Source organism: Cydia fagiglandana, chromosome 14, assembly GCF_963556715.1.
Source record: "Cydia fagiglandana chromosome 14, ilCydFagi1.1, whole genome shotgun sequence".
Lineage (NCBI taxonomy): Eukaryota > Metazoa > Arthropoda > Insecta > Lepidoptera > Tortricidae > Cydia > Cydia fagiglandana.
Window position 1 is genome coordinate 16,099,004 of NC_085945.1, and position 26,379 is coordinate 16,125,382.

General features: G+C 36.7%; 1 protein-coding gene across 2 annotated transcripts in view; it reads left to right on the forward strand.

The window, feature by feature from the left end:
* LOC134670915 (paired box protein Pax-6) overlaps window positions 1–26,379 on the forward strand; it is an 84,851-nt gene that overhangs the window by 48,475 nt on the left and 9,997 nt on the right. The window contains exons 5-7 of one of the 2 annotated variants that reach the window (XM_063528746.1): window positions 5,958–6,171; window positions 19,682–19,849; window positions 21,866–21,948. In XM_063528746.1, the coding sequence (XP_063384816.1) occupies window positions 5,958–6,171; window positions 19,682–19,849; window positions 21,866–21,948 (465 nt within the window). The remainder of the gene's footprint in view (window positions 1–5,957; window positions 6,172–19,681; window positions 19,850–21,865; window positions 21,949–26,379) is intronic. The other variant, XM_063528747.1, reaches the window with a different exon arrangement.

Consider the following 26,379-nt stretch of genomic DNA (forward strand, 5'->3'; position numbering starts at 1 on the left):
AGAATGACTTAAGTTTAAATATTACATGTACCGGGACAGTGACGTCTACCTTCTACAGCAAAAATGGCATTCCATGTAGGTTCGTAGTATCATGGAATGCCGCAACAAAAGTAAAGATCTACCTGATATTAAAATTAAATGAGGCGTCAGAAAGAATTTTGCGTCACAAGGGCAAAAAAAAGACTAGAAAAACCGAAGCATTTTGTAATATTCGTAAACAAAATGTCGCATTAGCGAAATTGACCAAAACTGTCAATAATCCGAAGGACCACCAGCGTCTGGATCTCTAACACTATCGCTCGCTAGATGATCTATCGCCATGTCACGTAATGAGTTGCGCGCGCGGCTCACTTGACACCTGTCAACTGTCAACTGACATATCCAGAACGAGCGGGGACATGTTTACTTTCAACTCAATTTAGACGTTAAAGTGCTCGGGATAGAATATGAAATTGATTGTTAGTAAAACGTGACATAAGTTGTTTTGGTTTTGAAATAAGTAACTGACGCAGGAACGCCCGCGCATCGAATGATCTATGAGAGCTATCACTGCGAAATATGATACGTTAACTTTTAATTAGATAGAGATTTTATCGGTGTAGATCATATTAATGCAAGTGACGTTTTGTAGGGCAAAGGGAACTTAAACTCGTTTTTCTTGTTATTTAAGTTTGGAAAGGTTGTACATATTTATATACAGGTTGTAAAATTTAAATAGGTCATTATGGGAAAGTCTAAAACTAAGACATATGAAGACCTGTTCATAGGAACCATACGGACCGATTTAAATGTTATACCCTGTATAATGCTTGTTAGCTACTTATCTGGCTTAACAAAAGTAGATCTTGAACAAATTTGTTAACTTTGTTAAGCTGCGGCTTTTCAGACAAAACGGGATATGCAATATAAAGTCGATGAGTATATTTATGTCTATATTAACAAAAATGCAGTTGCGATGGTTACTAAAATTTGCTACATAATTTTTCGATGCAAATATTTTGAAATTTGGCATTTTTGCACACCATTGCCCCTAATACCAAGATGCCTTCAAAATTAGCAAAATAAACGAAATAATTACACGCAAGGTCGTGAAACGAAAGTGCGATATCGTTTTACGTTACAAAGTCGACGACACAAACATGTATACAATTATGAGCTTTATCTCTACGGTATAACATTAAATTTCGTGTAGATATTTGTGGCTAGCGTCGTGCCGGTGTCGCGTTACTGCCATGTACGGTAGTTGCCAGATTTCAGGCTTGACTGGCCGTCATTTTCGATATTCGTGACAGCTGTTAATTATTGAACGTGTCAGCTTTGCATCGTTATAATAGTTGGAGCTTGATAAGGGCTTTTGAAAGTTTGTGTACTACTGTTCATAGGTGAGAAAATTCTAGTTGAAATGCGTGTAACAAACTTTAGTAGAGACACAATACCTCAAGTCCTCATAAATAAACCCACTTAATTTGTTATTGAACGTAATGAATAATGTTCATGTGTATCTATAAAAATCTACTTATTTACGACTACTGACTAAAATTCATGCAACAATATTTGTAAAAAAATTAAAAAACATTTCACTTTTTAGATTTTTGTCTAACTCCGTGTATCGTCCTAAACCACTGTGCACCAAAAATTCAAACTTGCGTAGCAATTGGCTTCGAAAACTTACGATCAAAGTTGTCTAAAAATATATTTTTTAAATCTCTTTAAAGCCCCCTACACACGCGGGGTGCGTGGGTACAAAGTTTTAGGCCCGTTACACACATCAGCGGACACTAATTCGGTGGTCTCAGGGCAAAAGGGCATAAGTCTATGTTTGGTAAAAGTGAAAGTAAGGGAATAAAATTTATTTTTAGAGAAATACACACATTAGGTACAACATTATAATGAGTAAACGAAAATTGTTCGCATAAATTACCCCGTGGGATAAAAAGTACACGCTAGATGTAGGGTGTATAGAATATAATTATGTAAGGATAAACGCTAGCGGACGGAATAGTCCCTATGACGGAATTAACCACATTGACCATATTATGATAAAGATTATTATAGACCGTAAAAAGTCTACAGCGATTTTGATAGCCCACGCAGTGTAAGTGTCATTTTAAACGTCAAACTTCTATGAAATTATGACGTACACATAACACTTACAACGCGTGGGCTATCAAATCCGCTGCATACTTTTATTGGTGCGACTATAGGTAAGTCAGTTGTGAAAACACAAACACAAACCAAAATAAAATGATTTTTTTATTCATAAGCACAAACAAACGAGACAATTCATTAAATCATAAAAATTAATTACTATAAATAGTTGACGTTAATTAAATTTAAATATTATCGAATTTAATAAAGGTGAATTGGACAACGGTTAACTTTTTTAACGTTAAACCGATACACAAAACCAATTAGTTAACAATTCCACAAAAAAAACGACGGCTGCGTGCGTTCTTGCGTATGATGTGGCAGAAGAATTAGCCCCTTTGCTCAAATAATGACATCTGAGCAAATACGATCACAGATAAAAGAAAAAAAAATACAACACGTGCGCTTTTTAAAATGCATAATTTGATGCGATTTTTCTGTGATATTTGCTATTTTTTACGTATTGTAAAAAAAACGTTAGAAGGGCATTTTCACTTAATTGAACACCTTTAACGGCCGGTTAGCAATCGTTACATAACTGACGGTCAATGTCAAATCCCATACATTTTGTCAGGAATGTAACGGTTAGACGTTACTGAAACACGACTTAAGTCGCGCTTAACTTGTACAAGTTAAATGAAAATGCCCAGAATACAAGTAGGTATAGGTTAAAGCACGGGCACTTTTTATGTGGTTCGATTTTAATGAATGACTTTTAAGATTTTCATTTTTAAACTGAATTGCAAAGCCCTTCAGGCTTTTTAGACATAAGTGAAAAAAGCTGTTGAAAACAAAGGAATTCAATTTCAAATTTGTCGTCGAACACTCATTCAATGGCTGTCGATCAAAATTTCGAAAATAGAATCTATTAACTTCTATTCCACGTCTCTGACACCTGACCGCATTCGATAAAAATTCATGAAATAGAAAAATAAATCCTTTAAAATTCGAACACGAACGCTTTAATCTTGCCAGCCTATCTGATTGGCCAGGGAGCTGTCAGAAACAGAATTTGTGTTTTAAATGCACCTCTCCTATTGGCCGGATTCGAAATTCGAAATGTTTTTGGCGTTTAGAATAGAAGGTCTTTTTTTGTCACGCTATCTGATTGGGGAAGGATTTAAATCCATAATTGGTTTTCCAATCACTTATTAGGATGCTAGAGAGTGCGTTGCGTATGAAATTGGGATCTAAAATGACCTTTACGGCGCTGCGTAGCGTGAAACTGGTTCTTTTTTGTGTGTAATTCGGTAGTGATATGAGTGTTCCCACGAGGTTTTTATCTGTATTATAAATATGGCTGAGGCATCAATACGAAACCTGAATACCTAAGCTTTAAAGATTAGTTTTTCTGCAGCGTTTCCACGGTGAGCGTTGACTGACTGTTATGTAAGATAAAATTAATAAAATAATTCTTAGATTCAATTTTTTTTCTTACATATGTATGTCTGAAACATACACTATATAGGTACATATAATCTAGACAAAATCAACTTATTTACGATATTTTCACAAATGGTCGTACAATGAATTATTTTTATATTACATGTAGGTATTTTACACTAATAAAAACCCGTTAATATCCATATTTAATATTTTTTTACTGACACATTTTTATTCGTTATGGTAGTTTATCTTGGTTTACCTAATGTTCATCTATTTCTACGTAATGTATCTGTTCTTTTGCAAAACTTTTTTGCAGTCGGTTTAAAACTGACCCGTCAGGCAAATCTGTTTTCCAGCGCACATTACCTTCCATTAGTGTAACACGGGATTAATGCGGGCATTACGGCGCCGAGTGTACCGTGCCGCTTAAATTCTGCCCGACTGTACCTTTCGCTGTGTTCGGAAAATTTTGTTTGCATTTTGTAGGTTTTTGACGTTTTGTTGCACAGTGGTTATGATGGCGGGACTGAATTGGACAAAAATATTGTGAAGTAATTATGAGTCAAAATTTTAATAGGGCAATTTTGCGATATTATTAGGGTTGTAAAAAATGCTTATGGAAAAAAAAAAACAATTGTCTAATGAGAGTGACTTATAAGAAAATATATCTATGAGAAAAGAAAAATAGCGCATTCAAAAATTTATATTTTAATTTAATAGAATCTTATGAGTACTTACATTTTACTCTGTTGTTTTCCAAATAAATACATAAAATGAAATATATTATAATAATATTTTAAACGTACCTACCTATATATTTAGATACAATTTCAAAGATTTGTGTTAAAACATTTTATTATAATATAGGTAGGTAGGTCAACTGAGTATCAAAATTTCTAGTCTAAGAAAATAAATAAATAAATACCTAGTAAACATTCTGTATTCCTCAATTATTTTAAACTTCGTTTACATAATAAAATAAAATTTTACTATTTACCTACTTACCTATGAAGTAGCATGACAAATACGAACGTTTCCGAGAAAATACGATGAAAAACAACTACGCACTACTTCTGTACATACATCCTATTTCAGCAACATCACTATCGTAACAAAAAACCATCATTCCACCACAAAGGAAACATACGCAATTTTGTATGCGCGGCCCCCACTCTATTTCACCGTTACCATTGGCAACAAGAAAACAGATATTATATCTCCATGCCTACATATAGTTACGCAGGGTTGCCGGCTGCCAACTTGAAATATGTTGAAACCATCACTTTTCTTGTAAATTTACAATAAAATCTTACAATAGGCAGATATATAGTTTGTGAAACGATTTCCGTCAGTAGAAAAAAGTGGCAAATTTAAAAATGTAGGCGCGAAGAGTAATTGATAGAAAATTTGAATTTCGCGCCTTTTGCTACTGACAAACTTGTTTGACCGGCTATGGATACTAACATTTTCATAAGATGTTTATTCCTGAATAAATACGTTTACAAAAACTATACCTGAAACTTTCAAGTTTAACCTCGTTAACACATTGTCAAAATTATTTATTAGATAATAGATAGTTATACCAAGAAAATTCTGCAGCGATTTTGATAGCCCGGGCAGTGCGGGTGTTATTTTAAACGTCAAACTTCCATGAAATTATGTCGCTTAAATAACACTTGCACTGCATTGGCTATCAGAAACGCTGCAGACTTTTCTCGGTCGAACTCTAACAGTTGGTATTCTTGCCGAAAAAAATAACAAAAGACTGAAAAAACCCTGCCACCTGGAAACCCTGGTTACGTGTTAAAATAGGCATGTACATTTGTGTGGGTCGGTTTTTAACGCATGCGTGGTTTTTCCGAAAGTAGATAGATATTGGGGTTCGGGAGGTGGGTGGGGTCTAATCTGCCCCTTTGAGGGCCCGATTGGAATTTAGTAATCATATTAGATTTTAAATTACACGTGTTTTGAAGTTAAGGGGCCGCAATTTGTTTCCTATTAGAATAGTCGTGTCGTGTTGGATATGGGAGGGATGATTAGTTACGTATTCGTGGTTTCGGGTGGAATATTTGTGAACGAGATTTTCGTAGGCGATTTTATTAAGAAGTGGTAGTTTTAATAACTCTTATACCTACGACTTAGTAAACAAAATAAAAATCTATTTTCACAGTCATAATAAATAAGGTACATGAACTTTGAGCAACTTTTCTGCGAAATAACTCGACTTATCGTATAAGCTCAGTTCACACTACACTTTTTTTTCGATTTCTGTGTCGATTGAACTGTGTTTTTGCTTGATTTACCATTTTAGTAGTAAAACACTTATCAATTATTTTGCAACAAATGTGTACTAGTTAATATGACAGATCGATTGCACATATCGGGACAGTTACTTACAATACTAACTCTATTTTGTCCCGCAGGTCTCCTCAATAAACCGAGTACTCCGCAACCTAGCGTCGCAGAAGGAACAAGCGGCGTCTGCGCAGAACGATAGCGTCTACGAGAAGTTACGAATGTTCAACGGACAAGCGGCGACGGGGTGGTGGTATCCTGGACTACCTGCGCCGGCGCCGACGTTGCCAGCGCCGCTGCCGCCTCAGCTGAACCGGCCGAGCAGCGAAGAGCATAAGAGAGGTGAGTGGGTGAATCAACTTTTTCTTGTCACTCGTTGCCATGGTTACGGTCTCCTGGGTAATTCTTAAAATACCAGTTATTTCGTATTTAAATGAACCAAACCTGATTTTTTTGGTTAGTACCTAGTTGTAAGGCCTTTCCACAATGGACTGGAATGGACTTTCCATCTACTAAGCACGTTTGTAGAACATGGTACAGCAGCTCTTCTAAGAAACTATACTACTATTTGTCTCCTGGCTGATGGGACAGAATAACAACAATATAATAGTTGATCGACCCGTATAACATACGGATTAGAATATCTAGAAATCCTTTTGCGGAACTTATGTACGAAATATTAATTTGATATTTGCCAGTCGCTTTTCTGTGAAGGAAAACATCGTGAGGAAACCGGATTGCCTCACTAATCCCAATAAGACCTAGTTTCCCCTCTGGGTCGGAAGGTCAGATGGCAGTCGCTTTTGTAAAAACTAGTGCCTACGTCAAATCATGGGATTAGTTGCCAAGCGGACCCTAGGCTCCCGTGGCAAAACGCCGGGGTAACGCGAGGAAGAAGATAGCTCTTAGACTGTGTACTGAATGCCATGAATAGGTATGTAGATAAGTGTCAAAAACACGAAGAACCTCGGACCCGCACCTACTAACGCCGGGTCCGTAAGCCGTGCAGCTGTGGGCAGTTTCCTTATTGATCAATGCATAAAAAAGTAACTTTTTGAAACACGGGACCGTTAAGGTGACAGTCCATTTCCAACTACAGCTGCCAGTAGTGCATTTTACTATGGAAATTGACAATAACACCGACGCGTTCAATACCAGTAGTGCAGCTGCGGTCAGAAATGGAATGGTACCATTAAGGAGCCCACAGATTACCAGTTCGCCGGACGATATCAGCCTGTCAGTTGTTCGGAGCTATCAAATTTTGCGTTTAACTGACAATATTGTCCGGCAGACTGGTAATCAGTAGGCCCCTTTAGAGTAGGCAAGGCATACTTATCTTTTCTCTCAATGTTTTCTTTTTCCCTCTTCTCTGTTATTATTCTTATTCCAACCTTCCCGTTTCTTATGCCTTCTCGTTGTAAGATAAATAATCCTGCTTTGTGGACTTTCACATCGATACCAACAAAAATGTGTAGCCTAATATAAATCAAAATACTATGTAGGTCAGTGAATGTCTCACGGAATAGAGTGTTTTGAAATATGGTCTTCTTCCTCGCGTTATCCCGGCATTTTTCCACGGCTGATGGGATACTGCCGATACTTGGGTCGGCTTGACAACTAATCCCAAGATTCGACGTATACGAATATTTTTACGAAAGTAACTGCCATCTGACCTTCCAACCCAGAGGGGAAACTATTGCGAGTAGTCCAGTTTCCTGACGATGTTTTCTTTCACCGAAAAGTAACTGGTAAATATCAAATGATTTTGAAATGTGGTACAGTCAAGGAATTTAAATTCCGACCCATTTCGTACTTTGTCACAGTGACAACCGTATGAGGTCTCTAGCGGCTTTCATATTGATTGTCACTGTGACAAAGTACGAAATGGGTCGGAATTTAAATTCCTTGACTGTACCTATTCAAAACAACTCCATTTGCACTGAACGTAAATGTGACAGTCCATTTCCAACTGCACCTGCATTACTGTTCATTTTACTATGGAAATTGACAATGACAGCGACGCGTTCAGTACTGGTAGTGGAGCTGCAGTCAGAAATGGAATGTAACCATAACTAGACTGACGTACTACAATGGAGGTGAGAAGGGTCAGTCTAGCTTTATATTACTTACAAATTGACTATGTGGTCTACGTACGTAGACCACATAGTCAATTTGTAAGCATAGTATTTGTAAGTTGTAGCGATTTCAGACCGAGTTTAGTCGTTAATGTGCCGTGAAGACAGCTCTCAGACGCGTCGACATTATCTAATATGAATGTACAGTGCTCAGATGTCTGGCAGTAAGGTTGTGTAATATAATATGCGGTAAAGCCCGGGTTGCAACGACCGTTACACCGACTGATTAGTGTTAATATACAGTATAGCTGCAATCTTTTAGAGATTTGTCAAAATTTCAATACAAAACAAACAAGACATGTATTCGTGATTTTTTTCTATCGAACCAACTTTAACCTTTTAAGATTTGAATTAGAGAATGTCCTTTCAAATATAGTCTAATTTCCGTGTGATTTTTTTTATGGCATTAGTCCATGGTAAAAAAAAAATCGTTTATTCTATTCTATTCTAGTCTATTAGACTTACAAGTCCATTGGGGTTAAATAGTATCATTATATCATTAAAACGTGTAAAAATTCAATATTAATGAGTACAATTTTGGCTAGCTCCATATAATCCAACACACACCAACATACAAACCAACACTTGCACCGTCCTTTGCAGGAATTATCGGATACAAGCATGAAATATAAACAGAACTTTTCTGCTAAAGATCAGCTGGACAGAAAAGGACACGAACGAAGAGATACTGACGATGGCAGGGGAGAAGAAATGCCTGTTATGGCTCCTCAACAACTGACAAAATAGCTAACAGAAGGGGCAAGATGGTTGGCCACCTGATATGGCACGACAGATTCTTTATAAACATCCTGGAGGGCAAGATTGAGGGCAAAAGACGCAGAGGAAGGCCCAGGCTCACATATCTCAGCCAAATAAAAGGCTGGCCCAGCAAAGAGAAAAGTGGCGATTACTCCACCGACAAGAGAATAGCTCTTACATATTGATGATGATGGCAGGTTTTGTCCTACATATTTTTATTTAGTGACATAAATTCATAGCCAAATTCTCGAGCAGCTTTTATTAGTCAATAATCCTTCCTATATTTATGTAACAGGAAAACGCCAAAGTCCCTTTGATGTAGACTTTTCCCTAAAGATTTACAAAGCCTATTTCGCAAACGGAAACGGAACTATGTCAAAACTTTCGCGTCAAAAATAAAACGGGTTCTGCTGCACATTGGAACTTACGAAATATTAATGCTGCCTTTGGGTCTAAACACCGCCCCCTCTCAGGGGTAGGGTTACCAGACGTCAGGAATTTTCCTGACATGTCAAGAATGTTGGCTGTTTGTCAAATGCGGCCGGAATATGAAAACGTAAGGATTTTTTTTGTGAATTAACAGACTTTTTTTATTCTGTACCTAAAAATGTACGTATTTACTAACATATAAATCCAAAATAATACAATTTTAAACAATGTGTCAAGCATAGGTATATAGATATCGCTTACGGCGCCGATATGAGGGTCAGGAAAAATATTTGCAAACAGGAATTTTGTCAGGAGATTTCAAATTTGGATCTGGTAACCCTACTCAGGGGGAACTTCAGACTTGCGGAGATTATACCTTTGCCTCTTTTGTGTTTTATACCTGCTGGTAGGGTAGGTATATATGCTTGTTATGACTTCAAAAACAATGTCTTGGGAGGAATTGGTATGGAAATACTTGTAAGGATTTAGTCTGTTATGCGAAATAAGGTGATACAATACAGTTTTAGTATAGCTTCTAGAATTTATGTTATTTTGTTACTGTAAGAAATGTTGCCAATCACAGAATACCTTTTCTTCAGGTCTAAAGAAAATGTGATTTACCAAAACACGAGATCTTACTACATCGTATTCAATATAAAAACATGTCGAGCAATCTCATACTTCAAAATATTATACTGATTCGTTTTATAATTGTGTTTATGTTATTGAAATCCACATCGAATTAAATCTCTACATATTTATATTACAATCTGACTATAATTATGTCATTTTATTAGTTTCTTACGCCAAGTATATTAGACCACCACCACGACCGACGACCAGTCTGGCCTGGTGGGTAGTGACCCTGCCTGTGAAGCCAATGGTCCTGGGTTCGAATCCCAGTAAGAGCATTTATTTGTGTGATGACACAGATATTTGGTCCTGAGTCATGGTTGTTTTCTATGTATTTAAGTACATATTTATATATTATATACATCGTTGTCTGAGTACCCACAACACAAGCTTTCTTGAGCTTACTGTGGGACTTAGTCAATCTGTGTAAGAATGTCCTATAATATTTACTTATTTTTATTTATATTCATATTTTTTCTAAGTCACAGTTAAGACAAAATAAAACTCAGCAGTAAGTCCACATTAGGTCGCTGACGTGACCTCAAGTGACCGTTGACAGTCGACCCGACCCAAGACGCAAGTCAACTGCGACCCACACGTGTCACACATGAGCAAAGGGCCTTCCGTGTCGCTCAAAGGGAAGACAGATCAATTTAAAGGGAGGTTTTAAGGGAACGTGAAATAGTTTGGTAACTAAGGTAAGGAATAGGTACTTTAGGGCCTTAAGGTGGCGGTTAGGGGAGAAGTGGATGGGTTAACTTTAGATCGAGTGATACTTAGTTCACAAGCAAAGATGTAGTATCTTGTTGCATAACAGTTTTAGTTTTCTTATTTTTTTATTTGGCATAAGAACTTCGATAATTTGCGAAAGCATATTCTCTGAAATTCTATGATGCATTACGTAAAACATGTACAGGAACGAAACAAAAAGAAGTTTTGTTTAGCTTCTACTTTTCTTGGCACTTTTCACAGGTATTTGTATGCGTGAATTATTCAAAATATGTCAAAATATGCTTGCATTCACTTTTTCGAAGATGAGACAAACATTTACGCAAGAAAACATAGAAACTTCGCGATAAACATATTTTTGTAAAACTGTCGCAAAACTTAAATATGCAGAAACCAAACGCAACTTCATATAAACTTTTGACAGGTATCCTATTTCTTATTTTTCTATTTCAGAAGCGTATTGTTTTCGGTCTATTTACGACTATTTGGTTTTAAAAGTTTTTTGTTTTGCCCTATCTATACCAAAATCGAATCGAAGCGAATCAAAATAATAGTATACAATAAATTAACCGACTTCTAAACCACTTTCTCATAATAATATGTCACTGACTCCTCATATCTTGGTAGGCGTCTTTGTATTACACTTGTTGGATTTATTTTTCAAATTTAAAAGTCAAATAAAATTAATAAAATTGCCTTATTTTTTCATTCAATAGGGTATTTTCCTACTAGTCAAATAAGTTCCTTTTTTAGAACTGTCAAAACGATTTGCCTTATGGAATTAATATTTATTAAATAGAATCGATTTATTAAATAGAACTTGTGCTTAAAAATAACTACTATCTGTGTTCATAGAACTTGTGCTTAAAAATAACAATTTTTTGAAAAACTTACCAAAATCCTTTTTTTTTTCAAACACAAATAAACTAAACGCACCGCCTAACCGCCTGACCCCACGTCGTCGACTTTTCCTAGCACTTTTCCGAGGCGTTGTTTGGCGCGTGACTCGAATACGAATACTGCGAGAAGCTTCGACTCGTTTCTGGAGTTCGCTTTGTACTTCGGAGTTTCATATTTTTAAGCGTGTTATGAACTTACAAAGTATTGGAACTCGAATACTATGTAAATCAGAATATAATCTGGTTGGAGCGTTGTTGCATTTGTGTGATTATAAGCTTTGAGTTATGGATATTTTCTGTGTATTTAAGGACGATTTGTGTTAGATTGAGAAGATGTAATTCGTTATGTGTGAGCAGTTGATAACAAAATGATATTTTGGCATTTTACTTGTTCTTTTTACGTGTGTGAAACTTAGTTTACGTCTATAGGGAAATGTTACCTTTTTTTGCGTGTTATGGAATATGCGTATAAATTTCAATTTGGAACCTATCTTGGAACAAAAACATCGTTATTTTCAGTTTAGAAGTTCGAAGCAACAAAGTTCTTACAATACCATTTTTTCTCCTTGACTTCTAAGTAAAAATATTTTCCTAAATCAGAATACCCCCCTCCCCCCCATATGCTTATATGCGGGGGGGAATGCCCCCTTCTACTGAAATACGTAATACGATGACGGACATGTAAACTACGAGCCAATAAAACGGGACATATAAAGCGGGTATATAAGGGCACTTTTATTGCCCCCGGCTCGCTGGCTCGGACACGACTGTTTTTATTAAAGCTGACTGTACCGGTATTAAGTACGCATTTTATATACACGGCGATTAAGGGACGGGTTAAATTGGGTTTTTTATTTTTTTTTGTGATACGTTAACTATGCTTTAGCTACCTACTTGTGATTGATGTATTTAAGTATTTAAAAAAAAAATTTTATTTAACTGCCCTCTCTAAAATCGATTTAAAGTTATAGGTAAGTATGATATTTTATTTTCAAAGTATACAGCAGTTTAGAATAGGTACGTATATGTATATGTTAAGGAGAATCTCCCAAATTAAATATGTATGTAGGTAGCTAATTTTTGGAAAAAATCTAGAACATTTTTTTAGCACTACCGAACATTAAGAATTTAGGATCTAACAATTTTAACAATTGAGACCAAGACTGAACCTAAATAAAAATGTGAAAATCGAGTCTTAAATAATTTATGTAATTTTCTCTTTTGGAATGAAAACTATGAAAAGTACCTATTTATATACCTTAAATAATGGAATTATAACCTATGAGACTTCGGTATGTTAAATACATAAGCTAAAAGCCAAACTATCATAAGCCACTAGTCAACAAAACTTTAAAAAAAAAACCTATATTCCTCCCGGTCGAAACGTTTTTAATATTCAGCGCAGCACGGATCGATGGCTTCAGCCAATGTGCCCACTGTGCACGCAAAAAAGTTCCCAGTGTTGCTACACGCAAAACACTGGACAAAATTCCGCCCGATGTCCCCAGTGTTGCTACACGCAAAAATAGACAGCTCGGTGTAAGAATGGAGCGTAGAATGCCCGATTGTGTTTTTGTATTGTATTATTTGCTATCGTAGTTTCGTAGGTAGTGACTTCTACTAGCTATATTGTAACTGTAACTACACATATGGATAGGTATACCGGGAAATCATAAATATATATATGGTAAACTAAGTCCTCGTTGATAATAGTAGTTATTTATATTTTTCAATTTTAAATAGGTTGTAAGTCTTAGTTAATTTAATGATATGTTATTGTTACATAAAACAAAATGTACTTACATTTTATCCATTCCAATTCGTTATTCAAAATAACCCCAAAAAAGCTCATTACGAATAACTAAAATTAATATTGTATTCAACAAAGCCGACTTACCGCAAACTAACTGTTGAAATAATAGATTTAAAGTCAATTTCGACTATGCAAAATATTACGCAACATTTGCACAGTGGTCCGGTTAGTCCGTAATAATAGCACAAATTGTTTGTGCACACGTTTAGAACAATAATGGCCCCGGCGCCCAGTGGTGCGGCCGCAGCTCGGTTGGACACTAATTGACTGATAGCTAACTGAATTGGGATATTCAATGGATTTTTCAAAGCATAGTGCGGGTCCGGATTGATTTTTGGAATATTTTTAATAGGTATTCGTTTGTGGAAGTTACGTAACTTACATCTATCTTGGAAATGTTCAAATTATAGTTCTATATAAATTATATTTCGGTAGTTTACCGATCCGCCAATGTTTAATTTAATAAAAAAATTAGACTAATATTTTTTTGTCATTTTTGAACAAATGACAGCCCCGAGGAGGGTTGTTAGAAATCATGTCAAAATGTCAAACGCAATCGATGTAAAATTGCGTATGAAAAAGTTCGTGCCCTGTTAGCGTAACATAAAATATTTTTTTTTTTGCAAAAACAAGTTTTTTATAATCGCTGTCTCAATCTGTCATTTTGACATAACAGTTTATTAAAAAGAGACAAAATTTATATAAGTTCGCTAAGTTTTATGAATAAAATGGTAAATATATACGTCACTTGATCACTTAGCCATGCATTAGCAGACGACGCAAATATTTGCGAGCGATCCCCGTTCGCCAATCATCCGTGCGGAGCCACGGACTGGCTTCCAGTAACTTGTCTGAGTCTAGAAACTTTACTTGTAGTGAGAAAAGCAGGTTTTGTTGAACTAGGAGGGTGTTCAACTTATACATTTTTTTAGATTACAACATAGGTATTGAGGAATTTCGTAAGATTGCGTGATACTTTTATTCGTTCGATCTAAGGCTAATGTTGAATAAAAAAATAACAAGTAATTTATTTTTTTATTTAACATTAGCCTTAGATCGAACGTATAATAGTAGAATATTGATCTGTTTTGATGTTATTGTCTTTTAAATTTGGCTACTCCTACGGTACGTATGTATTATGTATGTTTAACGAAATATAATAAATGCCCTTTTGACGATTTTTGTGTAAAACGTTATGTACCTGGCAAATACACAGTGCTTATGTATAATAAGCAGCCAAAGTTTCCGAAAACATGTATCGCCCGCTTAGTTAGAAAATTATCCACACAATAAAATACAGGCTAATCGTACATTTACAACCTTGATTTCTGCAGTATCTATCAACCATTTAAGAAGACCTCTTCCTAAGTGTTACTGTACAAACACTTACATGAGCGCCCAGGGATCTAAGTGCCACGATAGATCGGCTGACATGCCCTACGGACTATTACTTGGGGACAGATAATAGATAGTTTTAACGACTGTTAGCTAAATGGGATCAAATGATTGGTTTTTATATTGTTATTTTGATTGGAGCATGTATCAGTAGGGTTGGTTAACAAGAAAAGAACAGCGAACCTACACCACACACACGCACATATTCCTAGAAAAGTCAGAAGAGATTCAGTTTTCAGAATTAGTTCGTTGCGAAATAAAATACTGATCCATTTGAAACATGACATATTATATTATTCGAGTGAATCCTATGATAGTTAGAATCTTAAATATCAGATCAAAAGAATCGAATTCACAATCAGAAAATTTATGTGTGCCTTTGTATTTTGCACGACGGTAAAACGCTTCAAAGGCACACTCTACAAGTGTTCACAACGTGTTCTTGTAGCATTGTCACTCCAGCAAAGTCAATTACAGTAACCAACCACATTTAGTAGCAATCTGTCCAACTCTGCACGCGATAGCAACCCTAAACACAATGGATTAAGATGGAGAATGGCGTGGAGTTTCATAGAATGAAACCACTTTATGGAGAGTTCAATTAAAAATGGGTATTGTTTCATTGAATATTAAATGGTTGGAATGGATTGATAATGAGGGGGCTGTAATGGAACCCCCCACTTGATATCGATAGTTTGCCAAGGGGACGTTTCATAGCACCTGGTGATAATAAACTTAACAGATTATTGCACTGTGGAATATTTAGAGACTTGCTGGACATAAAATAATTTAAAAACTTTTGCATTTTTAGTAATTGTCATTCATTATCGAATCGAGAGAAAAAACCGGGCAAGTGCGAGTCGGACTCGCGCACGAAGGGTTCCGTACCATAATGCAAAAAAAAGGAAACGACGTTGCTTAACTTTGATCAAAAATCACGTTTGTTGTATGGGAGCCCCATTTAAATCTTTATTTTATTCTGTTTTTAGTATTTGTTGTTATAGCGGCAACAGAAATACATCATCTGTGAAAATTTCAACTGTCTAGCTATCACGGTTCGTGAGATACAGCCTGGTGACAGACGGACGGACGGACGGACGGACGGACGGACGGACAGCGAAGTCTTAGTAATAGGGTCCCGTTTTACCCTTTGGGTACGGAACCCTAAAAATACTTGAACACTTGTTTTTTAAGCCTCTAATAGTAGTCACCTGCAATAATATGTCACTCTTCGAAGGCCGCAAAAATATGTGACACGCTCTTGTGGCTCTACAAATAAGATCGTGTGAGATATTTTTGCGGCTTTCGTTGTATAACATATTATTGCAGGAGTATATGTACAGTACGTATAGTAAAATAAAAATATTTTCTTCATCTGAATTATTAGAATTACCTCTACAATATTCTGGCGTACAATGATTCCTAATGCCCTGGACAGTATATTAGTTATTCTCTTGGGAACATGCAATTAGAGGACCAAACAAACAGTTATTAGGCCGTTCATTATTTAATCAAGGACTATTTAATTATTAATGCCGTTGAGATTTAGATAACGCTATGCTACTCGTATAACTTTACAATAGTGCGGAACGCTGTGATAATAATAAATCTGCAGATAGACAAAGTTGCATAAAATACGAGATTTTTCTAATGCTGATTTATGATTTACTTATAGGTATTAGTGAATTTGGCCCACCAAGCATATTTTTTAATGTAGACGAAATGGTCGTCAACATATTTTCAATTTTTTTAGCTACCAAAGTTAGGAAAATAAAATAAAGCGTAATAGAAAAGAAGGACCTTCGTAAAAGAAGTGTACCTGTTTTTAAACAACGGCATGTACAACACCCCTGTAGTTGCAGACGACTATAGACTTATTTGCCCCCGACATGGTATATAAAAAAGTTAAAACAAAAACGTAAAACACTGAATTAATTGGTCCAAGGTTAAGCTTTTCCTCTTTCTTTACCGAATATAGCCCGTAAAGAAAAAGTCGAGCTCGGGAGAGACGCAGCCGAACATCTATTTGTGGAAGCGCGACGAATTAGCCGAATCGCGCCTTGGCCGGCCGCAGGGACGCTTAGAGGCCCGAGCAATGGCGATAGCGAGTTTAATTGAATAAAATAAAAGCTTAATTAAATCGTCCCGCCTTGAAAAAAATAAATAAATACATACATTAAATATTTTACTAAAAAGTCGATTGTAAGTAGGTACGTATTTTATTTGTTTCACATTTAATTTGAACCTTTAAATAAATTGCAAGTGTAAAAATATTGATAACCGCTAAAATACTTTTCCTACTTTTGCTTGGTCAGGATTTTTGTTACATTTCGTACACAATAACACTTAGGGTCGATTGCACCAAACTGTCTCTCATCGCTAAAGCTTTTGGAAAAAAAAATTGTATGGGACATTTCATACTTCACTGCTGTTTGACGTTAATCAGTCTGTTAAAGGTGGTTGGTGCAACTGGGTCTTAATCTAATTAGAAAAAGGCACTTATTTATTTTGCCTTCAAATATTGTTTAGGTAAGCGATCGTATCACATATATAAGAATTAATTAATAATACATTAATAACTTTTTTGTGATGAAATATTCGGTCCTTTTTTCATCAAAATTGACCACTGTGCAATATCGATAGATACCTACTCATTTTTCTGCTTTATCCATTGACCGAGACTAACTTCACTGTCCGCCTTCGCCTCTGCCTTGCCCCCGCGCAACTGACAGTATCGATCCCACATAATCGCGCCCCACCTCCCCCCTTATTCCCACCAATTTTTCCTTCCATTTTCTTCCCACTATTACAATTATTTCTCTCATGTTCCCAATCATCTGTTTATCGGAATTGCGAGAGCTCTCGGTTTTTTAATGAATTCCTCGTAGGCTGAGACTTTGATAAATAATGAAAATGTGCCCCTTAATAGGGAAAATAATTCTTTGTTGCTGGTACTCCGCTTTTGTTGGATCCATTGGTAAAAAGATTTCTTTCTCGGTATTAAAGAGCTTAATTAAGTGGCTTTGATAAATTCAGTTGTTTGGGCTATTGTTATGAAATGTTTGTTACGATTTTGACTAGTTACCCAAGATACAAGTTTTTTCAGCCTAAGCAAAGTATTTCTAAAGGTGAGTTGGCTAATAAAAACTCATTGACTGCACCTACGTACGTATTTAATGTTTAAAACTTTCTCAATTATTCAATACATTATTTTAATCTTTTTTATCAATTCGAGAACATTTTTTTTTCAGTTTTTTAATCAAAGTCTAATCCGACTATATCACAAAAATTAATTTCTTAAAAACTTCTTATAACCCATCTAAAATCATCATTAGATCGTTTAAAGTCCAAATCAAGACTGCAAAAAAAAAACATAATTTGGGAACATTCTCATTTGCACGGCGCGTCGCGAGGGCGCGCATGCACGATCAATCAAAATTGTCAACCGATTGGAAAGTCTGAGCGAATGTCGCGCATCAATCATGTCGTGTAGCGCCCGCTTTATGTATCGAGTGTTTGAATGTCGAACGTTGTTTTTGAAATGATCGGTTTAGTTTTTTAAAATGGATCATAGGTCAGATAACGTGTTTTGTTTTACGATCGATTTAATAATTTAGAATTGGTGTTTTAGGCAAAGACTATTAAAAAGAAAACCTTTTTAATAATTATGTGCTAAAATGTTTTATTGATAGGACTTGAAGTACCTATTTAGAACTAGACCAAGAAAAGTCTGCAGCGATTATGATAACCCACACGGTGCAAGTGTTATTTTAAACGTCAAACTTCTATGAAATTATAATAACACTTGCACTGCGTGGGCTATCAAAATCGCTGCAGACTTTTCATGGTCTAACTCTAACATGAAACTGACAATATTTTTGTGGCTACATCCATACTTACCTACGTACTTAGTTTACTTCCTAGTTGAAATAAGAATGCAGGGAACTGCCTAAGTAGGTATGCCTTTGCCTATGCAAGTTTAAATTTACAATTTCCAGCTAAGGTTTTGGTTACTTATCGGCAAACATTTATACTTATGCTTATCGTGTGTCAAAGCGCGATGTCAAGAGCAAATTAGCTAAGGGCATCCATACTTGCCAACCAATTCATTCCATCTGACGGATGCACTTGTAATCATTAATTGCATCCATCACAGAATTACCAAACGATCCGTGGGGCGTATCAGAAAAATGTGGCAGATTGTGTAACAGGCCCCCATTCAGCATCACTAGCCCATGCACCATTACAGGCAGTTCGAGTGCCGGCCATAAAGCAAATTAATCAATTAGCTTGGGGCATGTCGACATTACGAATAACGTTTAATTTTAGCCCTCATAAGAGGGTCATCTCGCTAGAGACGCGCGACCCCGCGATCAAACCGGTCTGACAGTCTCGCGGGTCCTTTACAGCTGGTTTGTGTGGTCCGTTTGGGAGCTCATGATGACTGGTGCAGTCGAGTAATTGTGCAGTTTTGTTGACGTCATTTGGTTGATAGTTGTCGAGTGCAGTTTGTGAAAAATGAGGAGGTTGCAGGCTGTGGGTGTGTGGAGTTTGTTTATGTTTGAGATTTGTTGCGTAATTCGTAGTGGCTGTTTGATGGAGTTGTCGTAAACTTTTCTGAAAAACTCTTTACGGCATGACTGAACTAAGGTGGGTAGGTGGGATAACATCGTAAACATGCCCGTAATTTAGAAATTATAAAATATATACTCAAATAGAAGCTCTTATATGTACATATATAGATAACAGGAAAACCTATTACAAATGTGCAGTCAAGCGTAAGTCGGACTTATGTACGGAACCCTAGAAACGAGAGTCCGACTCGCATTGGCCGGTTTTTTTTATTTTTCAATAGTACGGGAAGTAGTGTCACCCAATGTATGGGACGTGCAAAAAGTTCTACCTAATCTAATTACGGACTTGCACTTGGTTCTTTTTATATATTACATCATTAAGCGCAAATGAAGCTTGAAGGCACTTATATTTTTTACAATTTAATGTACCTATAAGCACCATATACCACTCTAGTTCTAGGACAGACTTTATATACCGACTAACAGAACATCTCCCCACAGCGGACGCGCTGCAATCCGAAGCTGGATCGGACGGGAACAGCGAACACGCCTCCTCGGGGGACGAGGACTCGCAGATGAGGCTGCGGCTCAAGAGGAAGCTGCAGAGGAACAGGACGTCCTTCACTAATGACCAGATAGACAGCCTTGAAAAAGGTGAGGACCATCGCATCTTATCTTATCTTATTGTTTTCGGGGGCCCTTGCCCATAGGGATCTTTTGTGCAATTACCCCCTAGTGAAGATCCGTCAACTACTCAAGAGCTCAACATATCCATGTGACGGATGATGGAGGTGAGGACCATAGTTATAACTAGAAAACTTTCCTTAAGGGGCCCACAGATTACCAGTTCGCCGCACGATATCAGCCTGTCAGTCGTTCGGAGCTGTCAAATTTCGCGTTTAAAGCGCTGTCTGCGAAAATCGACTCCACACTCGCGTCCGCGGCTTCGCCCGCGATTCACGCGCATAGTCTGGAGGGGGCTTAACTGACAGGCTGATATCGTCCGGCGAACAGGTAATCAGTGCCCCCCTTTAGACACAACTTTTTACAAGTTGGACATCGTTCAATAATGACTAGATAGACAGACTTGAAAAAGGTAAGAACCATATTTGAACTTGAAAACTTTGTTTAGATACAATTTCCTACAAGTGTTCTTATTTCATCATCATTGTCTGGACCACGATCGTGAGCATCTGCAAGAATAAAGTCTTTCCCCCTTATTCATTAACGTTTACTAAAGTTAACAAGCCGATAATAATCGTTTGTCCCTTGCCATCATACTAATACGTCGGAAAGGGACAAACGATTATTATCGGCTTGTCAACTTTAGTAAACGTTTATGAATAAGGCGGTTTATGCTTATTATAGTATCACCGAATCCTTAGCATTCACCTTTTAAAAGGCCTTGCGGTATTTATCACTATACTCTTAATTTTCGGTTCGTCTTCATTAGGTATATAGCAAATATGTATTCTAGACAGATTTTCAAACCCTATTCATTCCTGGTTTTTTACTGTCAATAATGTCTAGCAATTCTACGATATATAGGATGTCAAGTATTCCTCATTCGTTTATCCTTTGGAACATATAATGTGACACAGTTTATCACCTAACTCAAATTAACCAATGTATACCACCAATATCCCGTTCTCACCAATTCACTATAAAAAAATGGAAAATAATACCATTAATTAAATATTTAAACTAATCATGTTCGATCCTCCATTCATCTTTACCATAGAAATATTTAGCTCTCTATCGGTCCAGAGCGGCTACCGCGAAAACCGAAATTCGCAAATTGCGGGGATCTTTCTCTTTTACTCCAACGAAGGTGTAATTAGAGTGTCAGAGAAAAATCTTATAGCCCTGGTTCATAAATCAACGTCACTTAGCACTCAATTGACAGCCGAAATTGTCCACTTCCAACTGTAAGAGGTCTCTGGGGCCCTAATAAACCTATTTCCCGTGTCCCTTTCATCTTATTTATTGTTTGCCGACATGTTATTAGTAAATAAATAAATGTCCCCAATCCCCCGTGTGTGCTCAGCGCTTGAATCGTGGCAGTCGCGGTTATTATCTTGGTTATTTGCTTGTTTTATTACTATATTGTTTTATGGGTGTCATAATACATTTATTAGGTTGGTAAACATGATCGTTATTTATGAAATTTGGGATTTATTGCAGATAATCATGATCATTTACGCTACTGATTTATGTTACTTTTTATTGTAATATTGATCATTTTAAACAAGGTGTTGTATTTTTACTTGTGTTCCTGTAATAATTAAATCTTCCTATTTAATCAGTTTAGCTTGTATTTTAAATTAATTGTCCTTCCATGCATTTTTAAAATAGAAATACAGATGGCAATTCATTACAAATTTTAACCCTATGAGGTAAAAAAAAAACTGAGATGTCACTTGTCATGTACCTGAGAAAAAACGCATGATGACATTGCCACACTTTGTAATGGCAAACGCCATGCATAGTTAGCTTGGCCCTCTAGCATATATTTTCGTTGGCAACATAAAGAAAGCAACGACCACAGTCCGTTTTTCCCCAAAAAATGCCCAGCCCTATGATCCACGAAGATTCGATTTGACGCTCACCGTCGATCCGTAAATTCGAACGTGTCCAATTCGAAATTTAATTTTGAATGTCTGTCCACAGAGTTCGAACGAACGCACTACCCCGACGTGTTCGCGCGGGAACGACTGGCCGAAAAGATAGGATTGCCTGAGGCACGTATCCAGGTAAAATTAAAAAAAATTACAGTTGTAAGGTGGCGATACACTCTGATACTAACTTTGCTGCCTTTTTGGTACGAAGCGGTGTATTCACGCATGGATAATCCACTAAACGAGATTAAGATCGCTTGGGGCAATGTTGTAACAATTAGTTAAGGATTAAAAGATGTGGGCAATTGTTTTAATAAATATTTAAAAAAACTTGTTAATTTATGTTTTTTCTTAAGATATAATACAATTTCAGTGTGTAAGTAAAGTTTTTTTAAGTATAAAAGTCTAAAAGCTTGGGTTTCAACTATATACACCATATTTTGAGATAAAACTTAAATGCAAGTTTAAATTGACAAAACCAGCGATTTTTACAGATTGTTCTTAAATATTTTTTCAATATTTAGATTATGATTTCAACACAAGATGAACTGTTTTTTTTTTGTACACGGAATGCGAAAATTTAGATCTAACTATTTTGGTGGCACTTTACAATGTATGTAAAATAAGAAAATTAGACGCTGTTAAAAGTAAACTTAAATAAGCCTCCACACTTCTAATTAGACCATAAAGAATCGAAGGGCGTCTTTTTATTAAAAGCGCTCAACGAATGCGTTCATAAGGGCTTGTTTACACTGCCTGTTTGCGTAGGCACGGCCACGCGGATGCGTCTTCGGCAAACATACTAAAAAAACAAGGGCAACATACCCTCCCCGACGCGAATACATGTGGATATTACATAGCTTATGTAAATATTCTCTATGGAATATGTTAAACAATGTTTTTGTTGTTTGAATTTTTCATTTGCGAGTTATGTATTTTGTTTGGGTTGCGGTGAACTTTTTGTACAGTCAGCGTTATATATGTAGTAGGTAGGATCCAAAGTATTCAAATAGTTCGGTACACCATATTATTTTATTTGTATGGCGTACCAAATAATTTGAATGCTTTGGATGCTACCTACTATACGACGCTGACTGTACCATCGCCCATACTGTTAACTGTTCATTGGTGGCAGGCGTGGCTTACTTCGCGATTTCGTCGCTTTGCTACCAGGTAGCTAAAAGTATATCCGTTCCACATCAATTTTGGGGTTTGCCATAAGCCGCGCGTGGCTCTGTCGCTACCTAGCTGCCATATCTGTGCTGATCGTAACAGGCGCGTTTAGTTAGAGAGTGAGTCTGTACCTATAGTTCGTTTTTTTTAGCATTAAAAAGAACTTCATAGAAGGTAAGCGATCTTGACATGTCTTTTAATCGTAAAACGCTTTTTAATAATCAATAACTATTACTTATGAAAGCAGAAGAATATAAATGATCGTATTATATTTATAATTGTTACACATTTGCCGTAACTTATTTTTAAAATGTGTTTTTAATTAAAAGACACGTCAAGATTGTTTACCTTATTTCTAATGCTAAAAAAAACGAACTATAGTACTATTATTTATTCTGTGTCGGTGGACCTTATGCCTTTTGTAATAAGGTCCACCGTACAGTTAAGTGTTGCTGTTCTTATGACTTTTATTTTGGATGACTATTGAGAAAACTATAATTCGTTTCGCATTAACTCTGAAATGTTTTCGAAGCTAAATTGAAGCTTTCGCCGATTGATCCATTATTTTCTACTGCGGATAATGTTACATTATAACCATATTTTTTAGCTTAACTCGCTTTTGCTATTTTTTTATTATTTCGCCAACTCATGTAGTAACGGTATACTCGTATAATATTGAATATTATGTATTAAAGATGAGAAACCATCATATTTCCTCATGGATACATACCTCGGGGATACATTCAAAAAGCATTCTAGATCGTCGATAGAATATGTATGATTCCAACCTATTTGTGATTTTACGATTTGATACTTGCTATAGGTACGTACAAAATTTGTTTATATGGGTATTCTAATGATGTCCGTGATGATGGTGCCGTGTGGTGGCCGGCTTTAGAATAGCGCCAACCTTCACATAGGATAGGGTGTCGTACGAGGCGACTAAGTCCACAAACGAAGTAAGAAGCTATTTCGTCACAGGGGAGATGGTCCTCTTAGCATTGTTTTGCAATCCATCTAGGAGAAGGATACTTACTCCAAAATAAAACCCGGAATGGAGTTTCCGTAAGGCGCGAGTAGGGTCTAACCTGAAATATGCGGCAGATTCCTGCAGCTGACCTGTCTCCACACGTATTGGCTCGCCTTTCCTGTGGCATAAGACAGTGAAGCCGAGAGGGTAATGCAGGTGCTGGGCATCCCTGCGTTTCCTTAATTCCGTCCCAGGCGGTGTAATGTATGTTACACCATAAATCGTCTGCAATAGACGTAAAGGCCAATGATGAATGATGTCCGTTTATTTTCAATAACTTAAGATTTAACGTTAATTAAATCTCTGTACAAAAACCTTTTCTACCAAGGTACACAATATATATTAGACACAATGCTACGCTAAGATTATTCGATACAAACCCGTTTTTAATGGATGGTGGTGCAGGAAAACAATTAATAATCGTTTATTGAAAACTCCAAACTAAGTATGGAAATGGTCACGTCGCTCTTCGTTGCATCTGTCATACATTTTTAACCGACTTCAAAAAAAGGGAAGGTTCTCAATTCGACCGTATTTTTTTATTCTTTTGTATGTACTTATTTGTAGTTTGTCGATATGCCATTTTCATCTTGGCTAAGCTTCCTGCTACGCGCTACGCCGTAGCACTACGATATCAATCGTTCACAACATCATAGAGGCAAAGCGGTCGATTAAAATTTAACAGTTTGTTATGGTTTTGATCTTATTTTGATAAAACCTTGAAAATCGTTCACTCTGATTGGTGCATGCGAAATCTCAAAACGATCAAACGATTATCAAGGTCGTACTCGTATCAAAACCGTAACAAAATCTGAATCGGGCTCCAATACTCACATCACATAAAATCCGATATCAAAATGCTATCATTCGCGCGTGCATTTCACTCGTATGTCAGGCGTGGCTCACTCCGCGATTTCGTCGCTTTGCTACAGCTGGATACAGGTAGCTAGAAGTAATCCGTTCCACACCAATTTTGGTGGCTATTAGCCATAAGCCGCGCGTGGCGCTGTCGCCACCTAGCGGCCATATCTGTCCTGATCGTAACAGACGCGTTTTGTTAGAGAGTGAGTCTTCTGTACCTAGTACTATTATTTATTCTGTGCTTATGCGTTGTATTGGTGAGACGCACGCACGAACGACAAAAAAAGACTTCATTTTGATATCAGAATGTTCGAATTGGCGCCCTAAACAACCTTTTAAGACTCCGTTTAAAAAAAGAATCCGTCCCACTTAACAACTGCAGTGTTGCCAACAGTTTAAACCACCATTTGTCATGAGGGGACTTGGCTGCAGCTTTTAGCTTTTAACTAAACGGATTTTAAATCGAATTATGTGTTATGATTCTACAAATTTTAAGAATTAATTGAGTTACAACATTATAGAATTAAATAATGTTTTCGGATGGATCGAATGAAAATAAAGGCAAAAATAATTCGGTCTCTGTAGCCCAGTGGGTACTGACCCTGTCGATGAAGTTATACTTAAATTATTTAAATAAAAGTAAACAAAATCTACCCTCAAATGGATCCTTAAGCCAGTTGAGGGCAGATGAAAACATTACATGATCAAATAATGTAGGTTAAAGTCAGGTCGTTCACTGACTGACTCGGGCGTTTTTGGTCGGTTAACCAATAAATGTCATAACTACCCGCGTAAATGTACAAATTGTTTGTTTACTATTATTTAAATACCTAAATACATATACTATAGTATGTACTTGTTTGTATGGTACATATTTGTAAACTAGGTAACGCTAAATAATGCCTAGACTTAAACAAGCATAATGTATTCATCCGCGAAATAATACAAAATACATATCGATTGCACAACCCTACTGGGAAGCCGCTACAAACCACTTTAAGCCCTAAGATTAGTGGATAAAACTCAGTTTCGCTCGAGTGGCGCGAAGGCTTTCGAGGAGTTGTTTCCAGTGGCTACCACGTGTTGCCCCGGGTTCAAGGCTGTGTAGGGTGACCATACGGTTAGAAAATGCAGGATAAGGAGGCAGTGGGTAAAAAAATACCCACTTTATGGAGAAAGAAGGACACTGTTCTTAAGTGGGTTAACTAGGAAATGATTGTATACGGATACGCTACTTTTGTATACCTATAAGTCATATTAGCTATGTAGCTTATGAGGTGTGAGACAAATCTACTCTACATAACGGACCTTTCAGCTGTATTAGATTTAAAAATAAGTTTTTGGCAAAAATTACATTTTTGGTACAAGCTTTTATCGCTGACTGTACTTTTCTTTCCACATGCAATGCTTCTCTTCAGGTTACTTTAAATCTCGTACACAGTCCACGAATCTGATTTGAAACTCGATCGTTTGTATCAATGTCTGTCACTCCCAGCCGGGCC